This window comes from Gobius niger, assembly GCF_951799975.1.
Source record: "Gobius niger genome assembly, chromosome: 10".
NCBI lineage: Eukaryota > Metazoa > Chordata > Actinopteri > Gobiiformes > Gobiidae > Gobius > Gobius niger.
The window spans coordinates 21,276,905-21,300,951 of NC_136861.1; the positions used below are offsets into that span (position 1 = coordinate 21,276,905).

The 24,047-nt window shown below is 40.6% G+C and overlaps 6 protein-coding genes across 7 annotated transcripts; 3 read left to right on the forward strand and 3 right to left on the reverse strand.

The window, feature by feature from the left end:
• Window positions 1–278: 278 nt before the first annotated feature.
• On the reverse strand, window positions 279–1,936 carry LOC306969260 (uncharacterized protein). Its single transcript, XM_079564863.1, has 4 exons — window positions 1,890–1,936; window positions 1,677–1,762; window positions 1,454–1,568; window positions 279–722 (listed from the first exon to the last, which is right to left on the reverse strand). Exons 2-4 carry the CDS (start codon window positions 1,759–1,761, stop codon window positions 452–454), a joined length of 471 nt encoding a protein of 156 aa, XP_079420989.1. The 5' UTR covers window position 1,762; window positions 1,890–1,936; the 3' UTR covers window positions 279–451.
• Window positions 1,937–5,341: 3,405 nt separating this feature from the next.
• Window positions 5,342–7,589, forward strand: tspan10 (tetraspanin 10). The gene is made up of 3 exons (XM_079564862.1): window positions 5,342–5,479; window positions 5,618–6,198; window positions 7,171–7,589. Exons 1-3 carry the CDS (start codon window positions 5,396–5,398, stop codon window positions 7,502–7,504), a joined length of 999 nt encoding a protein of 332 aa, XP_079420988.1. The 5' UTR covers window positions 5,342–5,395; the 3' UTR covers window positions 7,505–7,589.
• A 174-nt stretch (window positions 7,590–7,763) lies between these two features.
• LOC306969446 (retinal cone rhodopsin-sensitive cGMP 3',5'-cyclic phosphodiesterase subunit gamma-like) lies at window positions 7,764–9,173 on the reverse strand. Its single transcript, XM_079565066.1, has 4 exons — window positions 8,659–9,173; window positions 8,204–8,367; window positions 8,083–8,123; window positions 7,764–8,001 (listed from the first exon to the last, which is right to left on the reverse strand). The coding sequence occupies exons 2-4, from the start codon at window positions 8,356–8,358 to the stop codon at window positions 7,925–7,927; spliced, it is 273 nt and encodes a 90-aa protein (XP_079421192.1). The 5' UTR covers window positions 8,359–8,367; window positions 8,659–9,173; the 3' UTR covers window positions 7,764–7,924.
• A 2,137-nt stretch (window positions 9,174–11,310) lies between these two features.
• On the forward strand, window positions 11,311–14,486 carry ccdc137 (coiled-coil domain containing 137). Its single transcript, XM_079563877.1, has 6 exons — window positions 11,311–11,532; window positions 11,687–11,820; window positions 11,915–12,119; window positions 12,238–12,320; window positions 12,718–12,797; window positions 13,052–14,486. The coding sequence occupies exons 1-6, from the start codon at window positions 11,477–11,479 to the stop codon at window positions 13,217–13,219; spliced, it is 726 nt and encodes a 241-aa protein (XP_079420003.1). The 5' UTR covers window positions 11,311–11,476; the 3' UTR covers window positions 13,220–14,486.
• Window positions 14,487–14,627: 141 nt separating this feature from the next.
• On the reverse strand, window positions 14,628–16,965 carry LOC306969476 (G-protein coupled receptor family C group 5 member C-like). Of its 2 annotated transcripts, none has more exons than XM_079565101.1 (4): window positions 16,755–16,965; window positions 15,205–16,201; window positions 14,947–15,044; window positions 14,628–14,875 (listed from the first exon to the last, which is right to left on the reverse strand). In XM_079565101.1, exons 1-4 carry the CDS (start codon window positions 16,866–16,868, stop codon window positions 14,789–14,791), a joined length of 1,296 nt encoding a protein of 431 aa, XP_079421227.1. In that variant the 5' UTR covers window positions 16,869–16,965; the 3' UTR covers window positions 14,628–14,788. The 2 variants fall into 2 exon arrangements, with proteins under 2 accessions (XP_079421227.1, XP_079421228.1); XM_079565102.1 differs by having other exon boundaries at window positions 16,644–16,960.
• Window positions 16,966–19,947: 2,982 nt separating this feature from the next.
• btbd17b (BTB (POZ) domain containing 17b) lies at window positions 19,948–23,645 on the forward strand. Its single transcript, XM_079564972.1, has 3 exons — window positions 19,948–20,191; window positions 21,534–21,819; window positions 22,174–23,645. The coding sequence occupies exons 1-3, from the start codon at window positions 20,104–20,106 to the stop codon at window positions 23,246–23,248; spliced, it is 1,449 nt and encodes a 482-aa protein (XP_079421098.1). The 5' UTR covers window positions 19,948–20,103; the 3' UTR covers window positions 23,249–23,645.
• Window positions 23,646–24,047: the final 402 nt, after the last annotated feature.

Genomic DNA, 24,047 nt, shown 5'->3' on the forward strand with positions numbered 1-24,047 from the left:
AACCTTACCCTTTCTAGACGCTCGACCCACATTGTTACAGAAAGTTTAGATTACTTCACAATGACTTATTTTCTCATTGGTCAGGGTAACTGAATTTGATAATGATATTCGTATTTTTCTTTGTCTTGTTGCACAAACACACACACAGAAAACATAAGCAAGGAACACTCATAATGATAAAAACTCTTTATTTATAGCAAGATTTTATAATTTCAAAATATAAAATATAACAACTACCAAAAACCTGCCATGTTTCTTATAGTTGGTGTATAGCTCTTTTTAATTATTCTTAACAGTTTCTTCAAAATGTAGAAGTTTGCCTTTCTGTTTCAATATAAATGCTGCCATCTCGTGGTTGTTTCAATAGACACACACTGTTACACATTTTGAAGCACAGATATGAGTAGTTTTTTGAAATAAGGTGCACATAGATCTGTCGAGACACATCACACTAATCTTGGCCTCTCCGTCTTGCTCTCCTCAGTTGGGCCGCTGTCACGGGTCGGACTGGGCCTCTCATCTGTGTCCTCAGAGCAGATCTTTGGCCGGCACCAGGAGGGACCCTCTGAAGGGTTAGACGTCCTGGGAGGGGTCTGCCATGTTTGATCTCATCCACAATTGTCTCCACTTTGTCAACGTTAGCCGTGAGTCCCCTCAGCTCCTCTTTCAGCCGGTTGAACTGAGTGTACAGGTCTCCAAGGGCTTCAGACAGAGGCTGAATCCTGCGCACACAGAAACCACACACATGGGCTGGCTTTTGGGACATGTGGTGCAAAGGTTTTGATTTGGGGTTATAAACATTTAAGGGGAAAATAAAGTTAGATTGGAGACAGGGGCAAAAACTGATGATCTTAGACTTAAAATATTTTTCTTCTGTTTTATGTATCAGGCTATTACATAATGCAGTTTCCCTAACAACAAAGTAGGAACTTATAATGAGATGTTTTTTCTTTCACTTTTGGCAAACTCTATTATGATGTGTTTAGTGAAGAATTCGCACATGACTGTACTGTGAAAATAGGATTGCAACAGAGCTGTTAATTGATAGAAATTGAATTTAATCGTCAAGTTTGGTAGGCCCAATGTCAAAAGTGCACTCAAAGTAAAGCCCCACTCTTATACATCACTTTTGTGGAGGGCATCCTTGGAAACTTAAAATGAAATGACACTATTTTCAACATTTTTAGAGTGCTTGAACAGGTATTTGACCTTTGATCTACAGTCAATCTCAACAATTACTGGCATTGGGTTTTTCGTCACCAGGTCTAAAGCCAATCCTGTGGTAGTGGTGGTGTACTGAAAAGGTACATCAGTTTGTATTCATAAGCCATATTCATTTCTGATATGAAAACAGAATCAGAGTCAGTTGTATTTTGTGTGTTATCATCCAGCCTTATTGCTGCATGATTCTTTGTTTCATGGTGATGGAGGTAGATAGAGAGATGTAACTCACCGACTGTACTCGGGCAGAAAAGTGTTGTGGTCGTTTATCAGCATGTCCTTGATCTGACTGAGAATTGCAAACTTCCAGTTGTCCAGCACTTGTGTTAAATTTGAGCACGTCTTTCCTGAATTGCGATCAAGGCGACACACACATGCATTATGGACATGTTTAGGAATAATTGCAATCAAATTATGATTAAAAATATCTTAACTATTTGTGGGAAGCATCCTACCTTTGGCATCTTGCGTCGCCACTTTTGTCCATTTCTGGGACCCACAAATTGTGATGAAACAGGACAGGATCAGAAGCCTCAACATCCTTTAAATAAAATAAACTTTGAATGAAAGAAAGAAAAAACATGAATTTGCATCAAAGTAATATCAGCAGTTATTAGTTATTATACGTACTCTATATTTCAAAATGCTTTTAAAATAGAGAGCACTACCTTGACTATTCAGGCTCTTCCGAATTCACTGTTGCATTCAAAATTTCACATGGAAAAATCGGAAATTTGCGCTGAACATGCTCTTATAGCACGTTCATCCTGCACCTCCCACTTTACAAAAAAGCAGCGACACATTCTCCTCCTTTGCCATTAAAATGAAACCTTCCTTCTCACACTGTGCTTTCTATTAGAGCACTGACAGCCTGTATTGTCTAAAGGGGATCTCTTTAATCTGTATTGTTTGCTTTGTTGTACATGTTGCTTAATTTCATTTGAATGTTGTGTGTGGCAAGTGGCAACAACAACTGCGATCGATCTCGGTCCAATAGAGGTGTTTGATGTTGTATCCAGAGTAGCATTCTTACTGCCTACTGTCATACAATGTGCTGCACATCTGGACTACCACAGGCACAGGCCAGCACTTGTGGCCAGTGATGGGTGATCTAATCTTACAGGCTTTGCACAATATCAAGTAAGAAACACAATGCACCTGACAATAAGAAATCATTATAACACCCCTGTGCAGACTCAAGCTTTGGTAAATGTATTACATTCATTATTTAGTCATTTTTTGTGTGTAGATTCAAATAACTATTTAGATCTAACCATTAGTTCCTTTTTACCAGAGGAATAAATTGACAATAACACATATTTGAGTTACTAGTTCTTAGCATGATTTATCATATTGCATATTAAAGTACATTTGCTAAACCCTCTCATAGGGCCAGTGTAGTGATAGCCCATTATTTACTAAAGAATGAAATAAGTGATGTCAACTGATTGCAGCTCAGATTGACTCTCATTGACTTTCAGGTGGATATTGAAGCTGTTGCAAATGCATAGCAGATTTCTTCAGACCTTATTGATATACGAGCTGTCTGAGGTGCTTCTGACTGGGCAAATGTCCCATACATCTGCGTTTGGTTTGAACTCATGTGGATTGTCCAGTGTCTACTGTAAAGAAGATGAATAGCAAACATATTAGTAGCATAAGATGTAAGCACTGACAATTTGAGAAATTATAGCTGGACATGTCTGTCTGACGAGCACTAAAGGCATGAATCTATTTAGCCTTTTCATATTCTTCTTGTGAGTGTGGCAAAACTGAAGTTAAAGGCTGAACATTCAGGAAAAAAAGACCAATGGACGTGAAAGTGGAATAAAGTCCTTATGCAATCTGTTATAGTATTCACAGCTCGATGTGCTCCCTTATGTACCATAACATCTGTCACTTTATTTATTTTTTAAGGACGTCTATATGATAATCTTTTCCACAAAGAGATCTACCTTTATCAGTAGAAAAAGTAGTTTTTTTTTAATATTGTGGGGGTTCACTCTAATTTTAAAATGATTACAATTTATTTATTATTTAATGCACATTGACTAAATCATAGTTGTTTATTGGCGCAAGTTCCCCTCTCTCCTCCTCCCAAACAGTGTGAGCGAAGGAAGTGCATTAAACAGGTTGGACACTGTCATGGCACCTGAGAGAAAGCAGAGGTCCAGGAGGCATTTGTGTTTGACACAGTGTTTCCACAGAACATACCAGAGCAGACCTGCCGAGGACACACGTGGAAAACCAATGAGACGTTATTCAAATTACCCGATATATTCCATCCGATCATAGCTGGACCGGGGCCTGTTGCACCACATAGTGTGGTTCGTTATGTTTAGATTTCCACTGTTGTGGGATTTTCGGTGAGAATATGAAAACTGTGTATTTATGGAAACCTTATGGTATAAGCAATGAGAAAAGCCATGTTTCCATTTGCCCATGTCATTTGGTAAAATTGTGCAATTATACCATTTTTCCATCAGAGTAAATGGGGAGTTCTGGTCATCACTATGGCCACTCCATGAAAAAATAGGACAAGGGTTTCATTGACTTTTTTGATTGGAACGACCAAATGGAATTTTCTGCCCAATTTTATAAATTTCCACCAAAGTAAGTTTTTTACTCCCCATATACATGTTCATTCAATTTATTACCACACAAAACAGCAAATGGAAACATTGTTTTTCTCATTGCTTATTTAATAAAGTTTTCAAAAATGTGTAGGTTTGATACTCTCCACAAACGAAATTACATAGTGAACTGGACAAACATACGGACATATGATTTATCCATACAAAAAGAGTCATGTGGTATAATGGCAGTAGTTTGAAATATGAAGTTAAGCATTTCTTTTTGAATCTTGGGGTCATTAACCAAACGTGTGCTCATGTGCAAACATTTTTACATTTTTAGCTCACAGTATGAGCATGCTCTAATTTACATATGAGATTCCGTGACCTGTTTCTGTTATACATGCAAGTAAAATCTAATTCTAATTTAGGTGCAACATGCAAACAAACAGCCATATACTATTTTCCAGCTTGCATTTGCTATTTAGTACCTGTCTAGAAAATACCAAACAAAAACTAGATAGTTTTTGAGCGTGATTGCTCTCTGCTTTTTTTCCACAGTTAAGCATATTTTGTTTTCCTATTTATTAAATGTATAGATTGTTTTGATTGTTTTACTGTACAATAAACATTTTTGAATCTATATGTAGTTTTGCAGAGTATGCTCTAAACAGCGCATTTGTTGTAATCATTAGATACAACAAAAGTTAACACACATAAGATCATGGTAAAGCTATAGCCCAGGGGTCTCCAACAGGCGGCCCACGGGCCGGCTTGACTTATAGAGCACACATTCCAGAGTGTGTAAAAAAAAAAGTATCTACTAGCTCATTCCTGTGCAGAGTTATGATTTTTTAAAGACATAACCAGAATGCTCACTCCAGCCACTAAGGGGCAGCTTAAAAAAAGAAAGGAAAGAATTCCACACAGCAGAGGTCACGGACATAAGAAGAGATCAGGATATAAACAACACATTATAATTGCGTGGTAAATGGACAGTCTGCCCCTGGGCGACTGTGGCTACTATAGTAGCTTACCACCACCAAGTGCTGAGTGAATGAATAATGTCTACAGTGTAGCTGAGACTTGTGACACAGGCTTGTAAAGTGCAATACAAGCGTAAGCCGAGGTTACAGTCCTGTCAGGCTCATTATGAAAAAAGTTTCCTCAATAGTATTTTTCCAATCAAAACATATTTTACTGGAATTTTTGTTTATGGACCCCGGCAATACACTCCTGATATATTTTGGCCTCCAGCAAAATTTACTTTGAGACCCCTGCTATAGCCTATTATAACACACAGCAGTTATGACGTAATAGCTCGTTGGTGGTGGGCAAATAGTTGAAAAGTACATTCCCCTGTTAAACTTTCTAAGGCTGAGTGCACTCCGCTGATGTCTAATCCCCCGCACTGTGACTCTCACATGATGCTGAAATCCCACAGCCCGCAGCAACAGGCCTCAGTACCGCATCACTTCACCTCCGCTCACATGCTCCCCACTCCCTCTGTAGTAAATGGTAAACCCTATGAGCTCCATTCATCCTCACTGGTTTTCTCCATGCTACTGTAAAGGGACAAGCGTCTACCTTTAGCAGAAACCATGTGGAAGTTTACAAGAAAATTCACTTTTCCATGGCAGAAGGGAGAGTCCGCTGAGAGTGAGACCAGTCCACTCCTCCCAAAGGTAAACAACTTTTATTTTTGATGCGGGGTGTGGACTAAACTTGCAGTTGATTGGTCACCAATCACAAAAGCTGCACTTATTCAGTCCTTATTTTTTGTGCGGACATGACCTATTGTCTGTCATCTCTTGTTTCTTCAGGCAGACCCAGCTAACAGGGAAGATGAAGTGGCTACCGATGACAACGCAGATCAAGAAGGGACGAACAATGGACCTGAAAATAGAAACACAAAATTCCCCCACATATACCGTTTTTCGCCAATGGACTACTTTCTGAAATATTTCCTTTTCTTCTGCAACCTTCTTTTCACCGCCCTGGGCCTAGTCGTGCTCGGTTTGGGCATGTGGGGCCTCATCACCAAAGAGTCATTTGCTCAAGAGAAGATTGGAAGCATAGGAACAGACCCGATGTTGCTGTTAGTGTCTCTTGGCTTCTTGCTGTTCATGCTGTGTCTGACCGGATGTGTGGGAGCCCTAAGAGAAAACAGCTGCCTGCTCAAGGTCTTTTCCGCAGTGGTCCTAGCCCTCATCGCAGCGCAGGTGGTGATGGCCATTCTGGTGTACAGTCTGCAGGATCAGATCGGGAACTACCTGCGGTCCGGGATGCTCGCGGCCATGGGGAGGTACCAGGATGATCTGGATCTGAGGTTCATAATGGATGAGGTACAGAGCAACCTGCAGTGCTGTGGGGCAGAGACCTACCGTGACTGGGAGGTCAACATGTGAGTAGAGGCAGACAAATGTTGTGTGGCTATAGGCATGTAAACTGCAGTATATATTTGTATGAACATCTGTAAATCATATTAGTGTCTCCTAACCAGGGTATGGGGACCCCTGGGGGTACTCCAGGACTTAGCAGGGGTACTTGAAAAAATTCAGATGTAGGTGAACATGAATGCAATATGATGAACATTGAAAGGAAATGTTATTTAAATATATTGTATATTTTTACAGTAAAATGTTAATCTGAGACTATTTTAGCTTTAACCTCCTAACCCCTACATTGCCCAAATCTAAAAGCTTCTTGAAAAACACATTAAAATAGTGACACAAAACAAGATGATAACGAGGATAAAAGCACAACAACAAAAAACACAAAAAAGCAACAAAAATGTGACATGAAAGCCCAAAAAATCACAAGAAAGTGATGGAAAAAGTGGCAAAAATAAAAGCCACAAAAAAAGCAACAAAAATCCGCAAAAGAGTCATAAAAAAGGCACTAAAGAACAACAAAAATGTGATTAAAAAAAAAGCAATGGAAGACAAAATAAAATAAAGTGACGACAACATGGCAGCAACGCAAGGAAAAATATCCGTTTAGATCAGCTTTGTTGGTCTTAGCTTTCAAATGAGACGTTACGCTGGCCTATAGCTCTCCAGTCAAGAAACTCTTTGGGTAAGGTCGGAGAAAATGCGCTCACAAAACATTGTCTTTTTACTGACAAATAGTATTCTTAGCTGACCATTTTCTAATCTTCAACACCCTCGAGGTACACGGAGTACAAAGGTATGCAAAACAGAAAGACTGGTCTAGGCCACTGTGTGAAAGTGAAGGACATTTTCCAGTAGAAATGTTATGTAGTGGAAAAGAATTAGCCTAGGTCTCTTAATAATGCTAGATACGTCAAACTAAGCTATGCAACAGAACAAAACAAATACAAAGTGGACTGTTAATAAGCCTTGTCATCCTTCAGATACTACAACTGCTCTGCGCCCGGAGTCCTGGCCTGTGGCGTCCCTGCGACCTGCTGTGTGGACCCTCTGGAGAACGGAACAGTGTGGAACTCTCAGTGCGGGGTGGGGGCGTTGATGCTGGACGAGTTCACAGCCCAGACCGTGGTGTTCCTGGGGGGTTGTCTGGGAGGCATATCTCGCTGGATCGAACAGCACGAAGGCATGATCGGGACGGTGGCTGTTGTAGTTTTGGGTGTCCAGATGGTGGCTCTTTTCATCACCTCGCGACTTATCGAGAGCATACACTGGCACAGGTACCGCGCAAGGAGGAACTATTACGTGCAGGGGCTGTGACATGTATCTGGACGTGTTTGTCAGTCATTTGAATGTTGACAAGTTTACCATGACTTAAACATGGCTTGGTGAACCTCCAAATACACATCAAAATATCACAAAAGCAATGAATAAATGTGTGCCTTAGAATAAAAGGAAACAGGAAATTATTTATTACATATACTCAAAATGTCATGCTTAATTCATACAGTGCATATGCAGGTCTGTTGAAGCATCAGTTGGCTTTATGTAGAAATTTAAACCATGACATACAATTGTAAAAGCGAGCGATATTTAACACATTTGATTGTATTATTGTAGACTTTATATTTTGGTGAGTGTACTGAACCATTGACAGTAATGTACTGTTACTGATCCTAAGACACAATTTGGTTTAGAAAAATGAAACAAAATAAAGAGCAGAAGATCCAAGTTGCGTGATCAAATGATCCCATACTGTGCGAGCTCGTGCAGTTCTAGATGACTGTAGGCCTCCCACGGGCAAATCACAGTGATGTCTGTGGGAGAGAAAAAAAGGACATACATAAATGTCTCAGATGCCGAGGATAGTGAAATAAATGAGACTATACGGCACTTACCAATTCCAAGACCTTCCATTCCAGGGATGTCCTCACCAAAACTACAAAGAACAGTTTAGTTTTCCTTAACATTATAAGACTGTTTTTTTTATTTATTTAGAATCCCGAACAGATGACTTACCCGATGACGCCTCTTTTCGGGGGCTTGCTCTTGAACTGCCGTGTGTTTCTTTGTTTGAATTTGGGGGCCGACTTTCTCGGGGACCCAGGACCAGTGGCCCTGACCGGGGCTTTACATCCTGTCTTTGCTTCAGCTTTGGGCCCATTCAAACTCATGTTGTTTGGCTAAATGTGAAGGGAGTCATGTCATAACAATATTCAGTGTCTTTCTCCTCGTTTTTCATCCCACATCATTTGGAGAAGTAATATCGGTCCAGATTACAAGTAGTGTGATTGTAGTTCAAACATGACAAATCCTTTAATCTCACATTATAAACAAAGTGCACGCAGGCAGCTATCTGACATCTTCATGAGCAGATCACAACTTTGAAATTAAAGTTTCCGTTGAGTAAATTATTCCAAAAGGTTTTTTTTAGTTGCATTTATGGTAAAGTATTAAAACAATAAGGTACTTACCACCCTTGTTGGGCGATTCCTCAGACAGCTGTAGTATGGAGGGTTATAAACATGAAGAGGTATATCAGTGAATCTCTTTTATACTCTCTCTGTGCAGGGATTATGACGCGGTGAGAGGATGTCCTGCTAGTGCGTAACATGTGCAGCTCATTTGGCACACATGTACAGTATAATGTCAGATGGACTTTACTTTTTAAAATTCCTTCCATTAGATCTATTTTAAGAGCACATTTTTAGCAATATGTTCCCACACACCTACAATTCAAATACATCTCATTAGAAGATTCCCACAATGTGCCTCAGCGAATTTGATACATGTTCTTCTGTGTATGACGGCTTTCTCAGCAGGGAATACGCCAGCAGACCCTGTTCTCCCGGCATCAGCAGTTTCTAAGATTGGAGTGTATTAAAAGTCCCACCTAATCCCTCTCGTGCACTTCACACAAGACACAGCGGCTCACCTGCCTCTGCATTTACATCATAATCTACACAGGTATGACAGAAACATGTGACAGCCAGTTACCCGCTTTTAACATAGGGACAAGATATATAGAATCTGAATCTTTGTTATGACCAGTGACCACATTAGAATTTGGTGAAATGTGCTTCTGTTTCATCATGTAAAAGAAGCTCAAAGCATCAACTGTTTCAAAACACAATAAGTCAATGCATCCTTTTCAGAGCAATTGGTTCAGTGTCCTTATGGCAGAATGGAATTTAAAAAAAAAAGTATAATCCTTAGCAAGAGCTTGTTTTTCCTCTGTCTTAATTATTTTTCATCTGTTTTTGTACCAAATCACCCCATTAAAGAATTCTAAGCCACTGAAGCTTTGAGTCTTTACTTGTTTGTGCAAAAATAGCAAAAATAATATTTTTCATCTAGCCTGTTATAAATGTATCTGCTTAAGAAATAGTCTATGTCTTTATTATATATTCTTAATTTACCAGCTTGGCTATTCCAAAAACCGTTTTAAACCGTCAAGGCTATAATAAATCAGCATATAATATAATCATTCTATACCCTCACGTGCTCACGTTGTAGGTCCTAACAATAGGTGTGTTTAAGATGCCGTTGCGGCTCGCCTGGATGATCGGCGAGAGTAGCCGGCGCAACGGGGGCGGAGAAAAAAAGTCTGAAGCCAATCCGACCCTCCACATGCAGAGAACAACGAGAGCGGCCTCAGATCACGCAGCGTCTCGTTCAGATATCGCGTTAATTTAAAGTTTATCCTAAATAAAAGTCATTCACCTCCTGCTCTGTTTCCTTTACTCCAGTGACATCATTCTTCATCAGAGAAAACTTTCCCATTCGTTTGTTTGTTCAAGTTTGTGAGATAAAATACGTCCTTTTAAATAATTAGTTTGTTCTGTAAGAGCATCAGACATGAGCTCTATTTTAGGGGCGATGCATAACTTTAATAGTTTCACTCATAGTTTATTTGTTCAGATCTAAAGAGGAGAGGGGAGGGGGCGAGGAGCATGTTTCTGATCACAGCAGACTCGTATCCAATCACCTGAGCGTGAGCCGCGGACAGGTGGGTGTTTTCCCGTCATGCACGGGGCCGTGGAGCCGCTGCAGTTGCCTCTGGAGAGATGCAGCGGCTGATCAAGTCGGCTGCTCTCGTTGGGGTCTCACGATCTTTCCGTGCCCCACGTGCCCGTGACATCAGAGCCCGTCTGGAGCAAGTCGGACAGAAATCTAACCGGCATGCACCGTGCGTCTGCAGTCGGCTGTCAAAACTGCGTCCGTCTGGCTCATCTCAAACACACCTAATGTGTTTTATAGGCTATATGCACTGTTTCCCCACGTGACGTCTTCCTGGACAGTCAGCCAGACGCAGCACTTCCTGTCGCTGGTCGTTTACGTTCACAATTAGCAGGTTCTCACACAAAAATAGCGATAGCTCAGGATCTGGTTAAGGACAACGAGTTACTGATGGACAGTCACAGCAACGTATTACAAACATCATGTTCGCTGTGAATCCAGCCCCAAAGGAAACGCCAGCTGTCGTAAGGGGCGGAGCTTTTATCTTAGAGCTAAAGGCTAGTGTTGAAAAATGATAATATAACATGTAAACAAGTAAATATTATTTAAACTACTAACAGGACGATTCTTTTTTGCGCAGGCTCGTTCAAAACTTTGCGCTAGTTTTATTTTTTATTTTGTTAGCCGCGTTAGCCTCAAGACAAAAACATCCACCGTTATGAACACGGAGGTTTCCTCCAGTGAAGTTGTTGCGTCTCACGTAATATTTTTTAACCTGCTCCAGCCACATCCGAACTTTTACTCGCTGTCCTTTACCAAATCTTAAGCTATTGCTTCATTTCTGTGGGAGCTGCTAATTTTTAATGGGAAGAGATAACAGACAGGAAGGACAGCCTCTGGCTGACTGTCCAGGCGGAAATCACGTGTTCCAATGCCAGAAGTGCGACAAAACTGACAGGCTTTATCAATAATCAACAGTGACACCAAGTGGTAAGAGAGGGGAATGCACGCCTTCAAAAACCCCTACATCAAAGATCGTCTCTTTGTCAGAGTGATACTGAATCTAAGATGGGGGTTTTAGTGAATTGATGCCATTACTGTTAATATAATGATGTTATTATCCCAGGAGAAGATATAAGATCAGTGAACAAAGCCCTTTAACCAATAGGCAATGGCTTCAACACCAAACACTGGACACCGGAGTAGAACATCTCGCGTGGTCTCGATACCGGAAGTTGAGCCAGCCATTCGCCTTCCCATAGTGCTAACTAAAGTCCACGTGTTTTTGTTTATTGTAAATGTGTTTAAATGTGCGGCCAATGGTGAAGCAAAATGGGGAAGAATAAGAACAACAAAGCTTCAAGTAAAGAAACCTCGACGCGGCTGAGGTACGTCGTAAACCAGGCCGTTTTCATGAGCTGCTAGCTACAGTTGTTATTGCAGTTATTGAGTCCGACTGTATATGAACCCTGTATATTTTCAGTCTGTACTTATGCACTTGTGTTTCTATGTTTGTTTACAATAAATGTCTTATTTCTTTAGTAAAAATATGAAGCCAGGTGCCAAAAAACCCAAAGAGGACCACATGGAACAAATTCCTTTCAGACTTCGAGAGATTATGAAGAGTCGACAGCAGATGAAGATGGGTCCTCGCAACAGGAAAAAATCCAAAAAAGGTAAACCTCTAAACTGGCGACTGTGGTTTGCTAAAACATGCAACTAATCTGTCTATATGCCTGTCGTTATTGTGTTCCCCTGAAACGCTCAAAGGCGTACCAAAAGATGACGGAGATATACCTGTCCCGCACTTTAAAAGGAGGAAAAAGGAGAGTGAGAAACGTTACGTGGGACGCATGGAAGCTGCCACCAGACATGTTCTCTTTCTGAGCCAAAACCAAGTAGACAGGAAGCCCGAACTGGAGCCAGACCAGCAAGAACGGCCTGCAGACAAGGGCAAATCTGACAAAAAGAAACAGTGAGTGGGGGAAGTCAGTGTATTTTATAGACTGTCTTTGTTCTAATAATAATTGCAACATACAATGGCAGTCTCTTGCTACCTCTCCACACTTTATAAACATGGCATGTCTCTGCAGATATGCGAAAGACAGAGTTTTGAAGATGCAGCTGAAGAAGTTGGACAAACAACAAACCATGTTGGAAAAGGACATGTTCGTAGGTAATGAGCAGCGCATGATATTCAACTGAATTTGATTACATTAATTCAATGACATTTTACTACACTAGCATACAATTAATCCTGCTATTCAGACTATTCTGGTTTAAACTTTTGTTTCTAGAAACTTCTAGACAATTACAAAATCAAATCTTTTGTAATGTAAAATATAAAAGAAAACCACAATGACGAGTACTTCCAGGCTGTACTGATGTCTGGAACTGTCTATACTGTCTATACTTTTCAAGTGTTTGTGTCAAGAGTTTGTGTTTAAAACGACTATGGAGCAGAGTAAGCTCCATGCAGACAGCGGTGAAGTTTAAGGTATTAGGGGCTCACCACCTGTTTGTACAAACACAAATGTACTAATATTTGTCATGTGATGTTTGGTTTTCTATAGATGACGTCCCATTTGGTGAAGTAACAATGGCACCGCCTTCTCTCTCTGTCAAGCCCAGAAAAGCTCAGGAGAAGTCCCAGGTAAGGTTCAGGACAAATTAGTAATTAGTAGAGGTATCATTGCTACATTATACACTGGATAATCATAAATGCATTAGATTCCACCTTATTTTACATTGCACTATGGTCACTTGGGTTAAAATACTCAACACTTCTACCAAGATATAGTTGGATTGCTGAATGTATTTCCAATTCAGACAACTTTAAATTGTTAAAATGATTTGATTTAAGCACAATCTTTAATATGTGTTTGTTTTTGTTTTGTTTTTCTGAACGGTGAGAAGAAGGATCTTCTTCTGAATTCCCTCCTTGGTCAGAAATCAGCCTCTAATCCAGCCAAGCCGTCAATGGCCAGACAGAGAATCATGGAGGAGGAGCGGCAGCGAGTGGTGGAGGCTTATCGCAGTATGAAAAAACAGAGACTACAAATATTGAACAAATGACATCTCAAGAGTATTCAATTAGTTTTTTCACTGAGAACATTAAATCAAATGCTTTGTTAAGCGTGGTGCCCTGACGCTCAGTGTACCATTACAATTGTAAACAAAGCATTGTGTCACTCCGTGGTCAGGTAAGTTGCAGCCAATGGTTCATTAACATATCCACAAGAGGTCAGTCTTTTGTAAAGCAGGATACATATTTGTATAGTTCATTAATAATGAGTAATATTCTCTCCAATAAAAGTCACATTTTTATTGTATCTACATGTTTAAGTTTTGCAATCAGCTTTTTCCTGAGTGGAACAGTTACTGAAGCCTGGCACTGTTGTTCACATGTCATAATCCCCTTCAGATTTTACTTTATTCATCCATGAACACAGCCTTTCTTTGTTCTGTGCATGATCCCTGATGATACAATCACCAGTATTTTACTCAGAACGTTCTAGTCTAATTCATGTTCTATAGCTGATCTTGGTGAGTTGAGCAGACAAACAGCCCTGTCTGTTTGTCCACTGCTGTTGTCCCAGTGACAGCTCATAAGGGACCAGCTGCCAGTGACTGGTGGTTCTCTTGAGGTAACTGAAGGGTCATTTAAGCATGTGCAGAAGACAGCTTCACCTTTTAAACACTCCCTTTGAGGACGCCAAAACAATATGGATGCAGTGTTCTTTTTTCTAATTGTAATGGTAAATCCATAGGTGAACAACAAAGTACACACAATGTTACGAAATAAAACTGCATTGTATGATTGTGATGCTTCAATGTTGGAAGAGCATTCGGCCGTGTCAGACCTTTCAGAAGTAATTCACTCATGCTCTAATAAACGTTAATAAATGCGTTAGCCATGATTACCAATGTATTAGTATGATTGTATCTTCCCCTTTCCACATGCTTCTGCGGGTTTATTTTATATATTAGGAGACCATGTTTAACTATATGGAGTGTGTGGTTAAACTTGGATAAGGCTTACTTTATTACGTTTGTAAATCAACCGTGCCGTCAGTGCACGATGTCCTCCCTGAAACATTTTATGTGAGCTCCACAGTTTCAGATCTCCCTCATTACACAGGCAACCACCACGCAAAAGGCTCATTTTATATTTTAATAACTTAAAATGTAAAACATCATACAAATTCACAAACACTTTTCATTTAAGGACATGTGCAACTAGCAAATCATTTTTCTATTGTTTCTATAATCATACTGAATTTACTACCATAGACCAGGGGTTCCCAAACTTTTCAAGCCGCAACCCCCAAAATCACTCAACAAACTACTCTGGGACCTCCTTTTGTAAATATAATTAGCATTTATACAAATTTGGGCAAATCATTTCGAATCTAGTTTAGTGATGTTAGTTTGGAAACTGTTTTGATATTTGGCTTCATTTCACTAATATTGCTGTTCCCACTTTGGGAACCACTGCCAATGGCCATCCATACTGTAACTGTTAGCCAGTACGCATTTGTCAATTCTACGCTACAATTCTAGCAGGATCTGCTTACAATACAACTGTCAGTCTTTAAAACAAGAGCAGATCTGTAAGGGCGTTGGACACTGGGCATGCTGCTTTCAGGACTGAGATGGGAGAGACACTGAGTTACTTCCTGGATTTAAACTGGGGGTCGTGGCTCTTGGGATCTTGACTTCGTGATCCATCTGAGGAAAATCACTAATGTCAATTTATGATCAAATAGAGGTAATCATTCATGTATTTGCAACTTGCTTACCATATTTAGACCTTTAGCAATAAGTGCTAATTCAGTGGGCTGATAGACGTTCTTTCTTATCTGACCATTAAAAGCGGCATATGGGGACTTCGCGGTGTCTATAAACAGATAAAAAAGATAAGTTATTTGCATGCATTTATTGACATTGCAAAGGAAAAGGAAATAGGAACCGTTGAGGGAGGTAAGCATGCACAATATGCCTCATTGTGTCATGGTCAACATGCTGTACTTTGAAATTGATGAGGGACAAAGTTATACCTGGAGATTCATCCAGAGAGAATGCCTTGTTTTCCAGATACACACTCTGTGCAGATTCATCCACTTGTTTGATGATGTTGTCATACACCAAACTCCTGGCGGGGTAGACATGCTCTCCATCAGGGGGCTGTTCCTGGTCCGGGTCCTTCCTGGTCAGAAGGCAGATCTCAGGGATGGTGTAGCAGAAGAGGAAAACCCAAGCGTTGGACACCACTGCCACTGCCAAAGTCGGGTCATCCCACTCTGCATTTCCAATAGCAAAGTTCCCGTAAAGGTACATGACTATCCAAGCGACCCATATTGCCAATGTCAGAAGACCTGTTAGCAGAATGAAGGCTCCATCTGGGCGCCACTGCTTGTGCTTGTGTCTGACTGAAGGGCCTGCCGTTACAACTGCAGCTACCAGCAAAACCATGACGTATATGAGGGACATGACAAAATCGGTGTTGGTTATGATGCAGGACAAGTATGGAAGGTGACTGCCTGGACTCCTGGCTACCGTGAGAATGAGCCACTCCGTATTGATGATGACCTCCACCAGCCAGAGCCCCAGGGCACCCAGGCACAAGACCCAACTTCTCGGACCTCTGCCACGTCGCTCCAGTAGTGCAAGCCACAGTCCGTGCATCACCAGGCAGGCAAGGCTTCCCGAGAACAAGACCCCAAATAAGAACCTCCGCGCTGAACAGGTAGTGGAATATTTTCCCACAATGAACGCAAAGGTAAGGCCGAAAAGTCCCAACGTAAAGACCAATACACCAGCCTGCAGTGCCACCATGCCTTTGCGTTTCCTGTCACTTACAAATGGTAGGCAGCCCATAAGCGTGATGAAGAGAATAAGGGTGGTGACTACACCACCGGCCGCTACAGCCTCCACTACAATTCCCCAAACAGTGGTCAGGTCGCACAGGTTGTAGTACACAGAGCTGATGTTTGGGCCACATCCTCTGGGAGCAGTGTTAGAACTCATGTTGTTTCCTTCTGGTGTTGAATGAAGCTGTAAAGAAAAGAAAAAACACAGGAAAAAACATAATAGTAGTAGGATAATAACAATTGTGCGAACTATGTCTGTACTTTCAATTATTGGTTTCTACAAAAATAAACAGCATCTTATTGTTCATGCCCTGTTATTACAATACTACATTTCAAATACTTAAAACAGAATGAAAAAACAGGAAAGTAAAAAAAGTGAGTAAATAAAGCATCTAATTTTGAAGAAAGAAGAAAAAGTAAACTAAGACTGAAGCACTGACTCTATTTTGGGATGATGCATTAATGAAGTTTGGCAAAACCAGTCAAGCGCGCAAACTTGTAATTGACTTTACAATGTTCCTGCACTTGATGTTACTTCATTCTACCAGATAGTACAAGATATGTGTAATGTAAAGTAACCAAGAAACTATAGCCAGTTAGACCCTATAATATAGAAAAGCTCTTACTTGAACCAGACTTTATACCGCTGCTCCAAATGCGACTCCTTATAATAAGTTCTCTAATGACCCCAGTTGTTGAATTCTTTCTTCATTTAAATCCAAGACGGCGGACTGAACCTGTTTATTCCTTCCACCCGCTCTGAATCCACTGAACCATGTTATCACCTGCTCCTTGCGTCGCATCCAGTGCGCACTCAGGTCATTGTAGCTTGACAACTCTGCCGAAAGCATCAAACTCTATTTGTCCTCCCAGACCCAGAGGGGTGGTTTCCAGCTTTGCATATCTGTGAGATTATTTGCTGTGCAGGCAGCTTACTTTCAACAAAAGAGCCACTCACCTACGGCGCACAGTGGCCCACTTTCCCCCTGAAATAATCCGTGCACAATACAGTGTGACTGTGCGAGAATCAAGTGCTATTAAATAGCGATGTGTTTGAAGCATACATCCGTGCGTGTTTTGATGATTAAGTCACGTGCTGAGTGATTAGGTCAGTTGCTCCATAATGGAGCACACAGCTATGTTTTAGTTTGATATTTTCATAGGACATGTCAAGAAAAACATGCCTTTATGTCTATAAATGTATGTTTGACATTTTTTTGTCTTTATTTATTTTGTTTATCTTTTTTTTTAGAAGCGGAGAGGAGAGTTTTGAAGAGCCCCCTAGTGGATAAAGTTGTTATAAAACTCGGTGAGATGCAATTATTTAGTAGCCTTGTGAGACCAGAATGATTCCCCTCTATATTGTTTTATACAGAGGGGGATCAGTCGCTGCCACAGCAGTGAGTCTGGTTCCCAGTCTAATTAATTAGGGCAGTGGTTCTCAACTGGTATGGCTTCAGGACCCAGCATCACCCTCATATGACAAGCCACGACCCAAATAACAATTAGATTTGTTTTATATAATGCAAAATATAGTAAATTTCGCACTAATGATAATTGAATAAATATTAAATAAGTTTATGAAGCTGAAAATGATCAAACCAACTTGATAAGCGTCATTGTACCAGATTCAGGTAGTGTTTCTATCATTTTCTACCCACTTTTGGGCCCCGACCCACCAGTTGAGAACCACTGATTTAGGGGAGTATTTATTCATGGTACTAAATCCATGGTAAACTGCCGCTCCATCTCAATGTACTGTATTTATGCAAACAGCTGTCCTCATTTTTTTGTACAGTGGTCATATTGTTCTCTACTTTGTTTATAGATTTGCATTATACATGTGAAACATAGTTAGAGCCAAAAAACACAGCATACTACTGTCTTTCATGTGCATCAAAATGTCAGCTGTCTGACTCCTTATCCTGTTGCTGTTTTTTAATTCCAACACCTGCATTTCTAAGACCCAGCCATCCCTTTTTATTTAAAAAGAAGAAGCATAAAAAGGTTGTAGGGGAAAAGCCTGAAAACTCATGTGAATAAGGTATGTGAAAATAAAATAATTTATAGTTTTGAGTATATAACTAATATATTATTTTCTGTATCTAAAGGAGAAAGGACAGCATGTTTTGGACACCTTGCAGATCAAAGAGAATCTTCTGGATCAGGTAGGCAGAAAAATAACTATAGGGAAGACACAACATTGCAAGAAGTTCTTTATTGGGCCAGCTGGTAGGGGATGTTCCATATTCATCGTAAAATCTTGTATATGAAAATTATAATACTCTTAATGGAGATTCTACCGGAATCCAAGGCAAGTATATGTGAAAAAGTACATAGCCCCCACCTCCCCATTTAACCACTTTCAACGTGCCCATGCTATTGCGTGGGTCACTGAGGGCACTTTTGTAAACCCAAGCGGCGCGCAGTCAGCTTAACAACATGTTAATGCTATGTGATGCCCCCTGTGGCTGATTGATCTTTCAATGGATCTCACGCTGCACGCAGAGCTAATCCAGCACCTTTCATGTTAGTCCTCCTGATGGTAATGATACTGTATTCAAGTGGAGAAGGCACTGCAACCTCTGGGAAGGACACAGATGCCATATCAGATATGATGACTTTATTTGCATTTTTATGTTTTTTAGAATCATTTTGCATATTTGTCTGGGGATGAAAAATACTCTCTTTTTTCATCAGAACTTTGCTTCATAATGGCTTTTCTGTTTTGGACTGGAACAAAAGCAATGACATGGACAAATACCATATGATTTTCCTATTTACAGTTACCATTGTTAGCTCGAGTAAGGCATTTAAAGGCCCTATGATCTTGTTCACAATGTAAGAAAAACAGTTACGCCATTTAAACTTTCATTTGACAATTGTAAGCCATCAATCTCCCTTTTTTTTTCAGTCCAGCTGATTTCTCTGCAAAAGAAGCAGCTGCAGCTTCCCGAGATCCTGTCAAGTTATTCATAGCAGCAGCGCAGGTCGGTGTGCATTTCCTCAGTCTTTGTGCTTGACTTGGATCGCAAAATCCACTCAAACCACAGTTTATTTTTTCATGGACATATGCCATATATTGGATCATGCGCGTATCAATAAATAACGGACTAATGGTCTAAATGGTGATTGACTAATGCCCTTGTTGCACGCACAAGATCAAAGCTACATGCAGCTATAGCAGTGATTTCAGTATCGAGTGGCCTATATCCTGCAGATCGATGTGCACTGAGTGGTAAATAAAGGGTAAATTTTAATGGCTGCCTCTAAAAACTGTATGAACCCTGAGGCTGTTTTATGAACTACTTTCACCCATGCCGCTCCTCCATCAAATTTCATCCCAATGACATGTTATACTAACTTTATTTTACAATGAGGGTTAATTGCCTCTCCAATGAAACGCTGATGGTATTGCAATGCATGAACATTAACTCATGTTTAATTGATTTAGAGAAAACCTAGCACCATTGAAATTAGCTCTCCATTAGTGGAGTTAACACGGCTTTTGAGCAGTAATTGCCTCTGAATCAAAAAACTGTCACTTGAGCTGTTTATTATTTATGATTGACTGCCGTTAGCTGCAGTTATTATGGCCTCTAATTACCTTTAATGAAAACTCCTATTAAGAGTTTGAAGGGAATTAAGTGAGTAATTACATAGCTCTTACAACCGTGATTGAACAAAACGTAGCAAAAACTAACCTAACATTATCGGTACATTGATTTTATTTTGAAATTTATACAAAACAATTATCAGTTAAATGTCTATTTATTTTAAAATGCAGGCTTAAATCCTACGGTCAGACCTAGTAATGTTGATGATCAGTCCCACGTAGCATCCAAAAGGGGGGGAAAATTTTTAAAATCAAAGCTGTCGCCATAGCAACGCCCCTGCCAGATTCCACCAATCAATGGCGTCTGCGGGGTTGTGAGATGTGCCGCGGAAAGGCCAGCGTCCTACATAAAGAGTGCGGGACAGGGAGCAGGACAGTGCACACGGGGCAATATACCTTTGTGCTGGCTACTGTCAAAGAAAGCTAAAAGAGGAAGAAACTGCAGAGGAAAGAAGGGAATACTTGAAGATATGTTACGTTTAAGTGAACCATGGAGTTTTGTCCTGGTTATAATGGGACTCATATCACTCTGCATGAGCTCAGTCACGGTCAAAGCAGGTAAGATCGTTTTTTAATTATATTCTTAGTTATTCTATTTCATACATGTTTCCTGAAAAATGCCTTTTGCAGCTAGACTCCAGCGTGTGGCTTCACCCCAGCCTCAGGGCACATTGTGGGTAATGCATCTATTCCACTCTTCCTGTCCTCATCTATCTGTCTACAGAAAGTGCATTTGCTTCCTGGCTTTACCTCATCAGCACAATAGAGGACTGACTGAATTAGAAAAAGTATCTTGCATCTGTATAGACAACAAATAGTGGGGTAAAAGTGAATTTATTTTGGTTGTTCACTTATCCCTATATCAGCATGGTACACTGCAAAACCAATTACAACTTTCACTTGTATTTAATCATGTTAATCTGAGTTATATGGCTTTATTTATTTTTTTACTATTGTTATTGATCTATCCACAAGAGCGCATAAGCTTTATAACATTTTTCCAGTCCTAACCCCATTTAAATACAGAGGGCTATGTCAGGAAGCACATTACATGTAAAGCTTGAGCCAGTAATTATTCAAACCACTGCAGGGTAAGAAGCAACGTTATAGTGAATTGATATAGATAAAATGCAAATTCTTTAAATGAACAAATTATTTTAGTTAATTAATTAATTTAATCGTGAGTGAACAGACCATGTCTTTCACTTGAAAGTTGATGCTAAAATTTTGTCTTGACATTCAGATTTTAGACGGGGGCTTCTCTGTGACATTTACAATTCCTTGTGATATTTAGAGGTAAAGTCGAAGAGGCTTCAGGCTCCTTGAGGCTCATTATTCATTCATAACCAGTTTCATCTTCATAAAAATCTTTCTCTTATACTATATGTCATTTTCATTATTTGGTTCCTGAATCTTAGTTGGCCCATAAATTGAGGCATTGGATATTTGAAACATATCAGTTGATTTGGACTCTACTATAAATGATGGTTCAGATATGAAGCTCCTGCCCCCTCAGTCCCTCATTAATCCCAGAAACAGGCCACAGAGGTGCTGACGGCTGTGGCAGAGCACAGCCTATCTTTCCAAGGACTTTCATGTGTGATTCTCCGTATGTGCCGCTCGCTGTGGTGCAGCTAACTCAGGCTTTCTCTTCTAGAACACATGGTTCTCTGAGTCAGCAACCATCACTCAAAGTTGGGTCTATTTTTAATTTTTTGCTTAACTGAACTGCAGCTCAAAAGTTAGAGGAAATTTCAGAACAGCACTTTTAGTGAATATTTGGAAGTTAGTTGGACAGATTAATCCCATGAAAATCTAAATAATAAAGGGTGAATTAAAAGGTCATATAGAGTTTTTTAGGGGGAGAGTGTATAAAACCTCATCATATTATTGCCTACAGCTGTCCTGAAGCCAGAGTCAGCGCTGGACAGTGGAGTCACCATCCTTAACCACTCCATGACTTTAGTGCAACGTCTGGAAAACCTTTTTTTGTCCGGGAACAACAGTGATGTGACTCTGAGGGTGCAGACCATCAACACAGACGAGGTGAAGGTGCTGCAGGCCCACTCCCTGGTGCTCAGTCTGCAGAGTGATGTGTTCGAGGAGCTCCTGCTCTCACGAAACTCCACCACCCTGGTCCTGAGGGAGGCGCCTGACTGTGCAGCTGTGTTCGATAAGTTTCTCAGGTAACAATATTTTTTTTGTGAGGGGCTTATAGTGGATTGTTAGGCCCAGTGCATGTGTAAAGTCTGTTTGTAGATAGAAACTGCTGAAACTTCCTATTTGCAATTGATAATGTACCAGTTAAAATAAAAGCCTTTGAATTATGACCTGTGTGCTGTGTTGAAGCTCCCAAGTAAAGTAAATATAGCTCTTACAAATTCACCTGCCTGCACCCACCTAAAAATTGAACAATGTGGGTTCTGTGACTCACAGGCCTAACTATACTGTACATCCGTCTCTAAGAATTTGTTTTGAGAAATGTTAGCATTTATTTCCTATCTTTTAATAATGCGCCCTCATACTTTTGTTCTTTGCAGGTATTTCTACTGTGGAGACATTGGCGTGCGACTCGAACAGGCCATTCCTCTGCACAAATTGGCGAGCAAGTATCATGTGGGAACCTTGCAGCAGGGAATGACCCAATATATGACCCAACATCTCTCCAGCGATTCCCCTTCGGGCCATGTGGTCAGCTGGTACAACTATGCACTGCAAATTGGTGATGGTGCCCTCCGGGATAGCTGCCTTCAGTATCTGTCTTGGAACCTGTCTTCGGTGCTGCAGAGCGCCGAATGGGGCTCCATAAGCGACGACCTGCTCCTGTCCTTGCTCCAACGCTCCGACCTCATTCTGCAAAGCGAACTTGAGTTGTTTGAAGCGCTGGAGGCCTGGATTAACCAAAACCAACCACTTGGTGCTGTTGTAGAAAGTGCATTAAGGGCTATCCGATATGGCATGATTCCACCTCAGCATCTGTTCCGCCTTCAGAAACAATCTCCCCTTCTTGTGAAATACTACGAAGCGATCCGTGATCTCCTGTATCTCGCCTTCCAGTTCCACTCTGCATCACCAATCCAACTGGCCAAATACTTTGATGTAAACTGTAGCATCTTCACCCCACGTAACTACCTGTCTTCCTCTTGGGGTTCCAGCTGGATAATCAACAACCCCACCCGCGACGACCGCAGTTTCAGCTTCCAGACCCAACTAGGGCCCAGCGGGCACGACTCCAACAAAAGGGTGACGTGGAATGCCCTTTTTTCACCCCGATGGCTGCCGCTGAGCGCAAGATCCACCTATACTGAACTGGGGGCAATGCAGCCGACCCGCACGGATGGAGGTCGCCCAAGAATCATTGTGACACCTGCCACGTCCAGCCCAGATTTCGCCGGAGTGGGTTTCCAGAAAACTGTGATTGTCATGGCCAGGCAGCAGGGGAAAGTGGTTGTGCGTCATGTCTACAACTTTCACCAAAGCACAGAAGAAGCGGGAGACTTCTTAGCTGATGCGGACCTCCAACGCCGTGTCTCTGAGTACCTGATTGACAGCTCTTTGTACCTGCACGTTGTTATAAAACCTGTGTACCATTCACTGCTGCTGTCCAGGAAATGATGCGAAACCTTTGCTGTGACCTCACCATTGATTTTAATCTAACCAACTGTACAAGAGCATGCATGTAGTCCACTCATATCACAAAGCAATGAGAGCATCAGTATTCATCAGAACTACATCTTATTGTCAATTAGTGCATTTTGTTGCCTTCCAACTTTTAAGATATGTGTGTTGATCAAAAAGGCCTATAGATTGGTTATCATAATTCTCATGGTGGGAGTACACTGTATTAGTTTTTGAGTTAAGATTACTGTACTACTGTTTTCTCCTAATTCCTTCCTATATTGATTTGAATTACTTGCGCAAATGTAGAATTCAAAACGTTCTTAATACCAAATTATTGCCCTTATTACCCTTTTAGGATTCTCAGTTCTTCTTTGTAAAATAGCAGTGTCAATCAATATTTGCACTTGTGTTCTCATTAGATATTTTAAGTCTAGTTATTCATTTTTATTGTATTTTTCTCAATTGATTTTTTTTTTATGTTTCCAGAAAATTTCTGGCTATCTACGTTGATTGTTACAAACAATAAAAAAATAATTGCATTACGCTCTTGTATTATTACCTATGTTGTGTTCGTATACCATCATATTTGGATTACATTATTTTTTATATATTATTTTGAGCGTTACCGACGTCAGAACGTACATAAACTTCACATCCCAGCATGCCAACGTCCATACCGGAAGTGCGTCATCACGTCTCTGAAGCCTTCAGCTGTCAGACTTTGGCCACCCTAAAAGTGCAGGATTTGTTAACAAACTATTTCGCGCTGTAAACTCGCGTTGACTTGATTTAA

Bases quoted from the DNA above. Each gene is read 5' to 3' on its own strand.
- LOC306969260 (XM_079564863.1), bottom strand. From the start codon at position 1,761: ATGTTGAGGCTTCTGATCCTGTCCTGTTTCATCACAATTTGTGGGTCC. The intron at 1,569-1,676 runs GTAGGATGCTTC...ATCGCAATTCAG, and splicing joins GGCGACGCAAGATGCCAAAG to GAAAGACGTGCTCAAATTTA. The intron at 723-1,453 runs GTGAGTTACATC...CTGTGTGCGCAG, and splicing joins TTTCTGCCCGAGTACAGTCG to GATTCAGCCTCTGTCTGAAG.
- tspan10 (XM_079564862.1), top strand. From the start codon at position 5,396: ATGTGGAAGTTTACAAGAAAATTCACTTTTCCATGGCAGAAGGGAGAG. The intron at 5,480-5,617 runs GTAAACAACTTT...TTGTTTCTTCAG, and splicing joins CCAGTCCACTCCTCCCAAAG to GCAGACCCAGCTAACAGGGA. The intron at 6,199-7,170 runs GTGAGTAGAGGC...GTCATCCTTCAG, and splicing joins CGTGACTGGGAGGTCAACAT to ATACTACAACTGCTCTGCGC.
- LOC306969446 (XM_079565066.1), bottom strand. From the start codon at position 8,358: ATGAGTTTGAATGGGCCCAAAGCTGAAGCAAAGACAGGATGTAAAGCC. The intron at 8,124-8,203 runs GTAAGTCATCTG...TGTTCTTTGTAG, and splicing joins CCGAAAAGAGGCGTCATCGG to TTTTGGTGAGGACATCCCTG. The intron at 8,002-8,082 runs GTAAGTGCCGTA...TCTCTCCCACAG, and splicing joins AATGGAAGGTCTTGGAATTG to ACATCACTGTGATTTGCCCG.
- ccdc137 (XM_079563877.1), top strand. From the start codon at position 11,477: ATGGGGAAGAATAAGAACAACAAAGCTTCAAGTAAAGAAACCTCGACG. The intron at 11,821-11,914 runs GTAAACCTCTAA...AAACGCTCAAAG, and splicing joins CAGGAAAAAATCCAAAAAAG to GCGTACCAAAAGATGACGGA. The intron at 12,321-12,717 runs GTAATGAGCAGC...GGTTTTCTATAG, and splicing joins GGAAAAGGACATGTTCGTAG to ATGACGTCCCATTTGGTGAA.
- LOC306969476 (XM_079565101.1), bottom strand. From the start codon at position 16,868: ATGCTTTCGGCAGAGTTGTCAAGCTACAATGACCTGAGTGCGCACTGG. The intron at 16,202-16,754 runs GTTCAGTCCGCC...TTTTCTTTACAG, and splicing joins CGGGTGGAAGGAATAAACAG to CTTCATTCAACACCAGAAGG. The intron at 14,876-14,946 runs GTAAGCAAGTTG...GATTTTCCTCAG, and splicing joins TTGCTAAAGGTCTAAATATG to ATGGATCACGAAGTCAAGAT.
- btbd17b (XM_079564972.1), top strand. From the start codon at position 20,104: ATGTTACGTTTAAGTGAACCATGGAGTTTTGTCCTGGTTATAATGGGA. The intron at 20,192-21,533 runs GTAAGATCGTTT...TATTGCCTACAG, and splicing joins CTCAGTCACGGTCAAAGCAG to CTGTCCTGAAGCCAGAGTCA. The intron at 21,820-22,173 runs GTAACAATATTT...TGTTCTTTGCAG, and splicing joins GTGTTCGATAAGTTTCTCAG to GTATTTCTACTGTGGAGACA.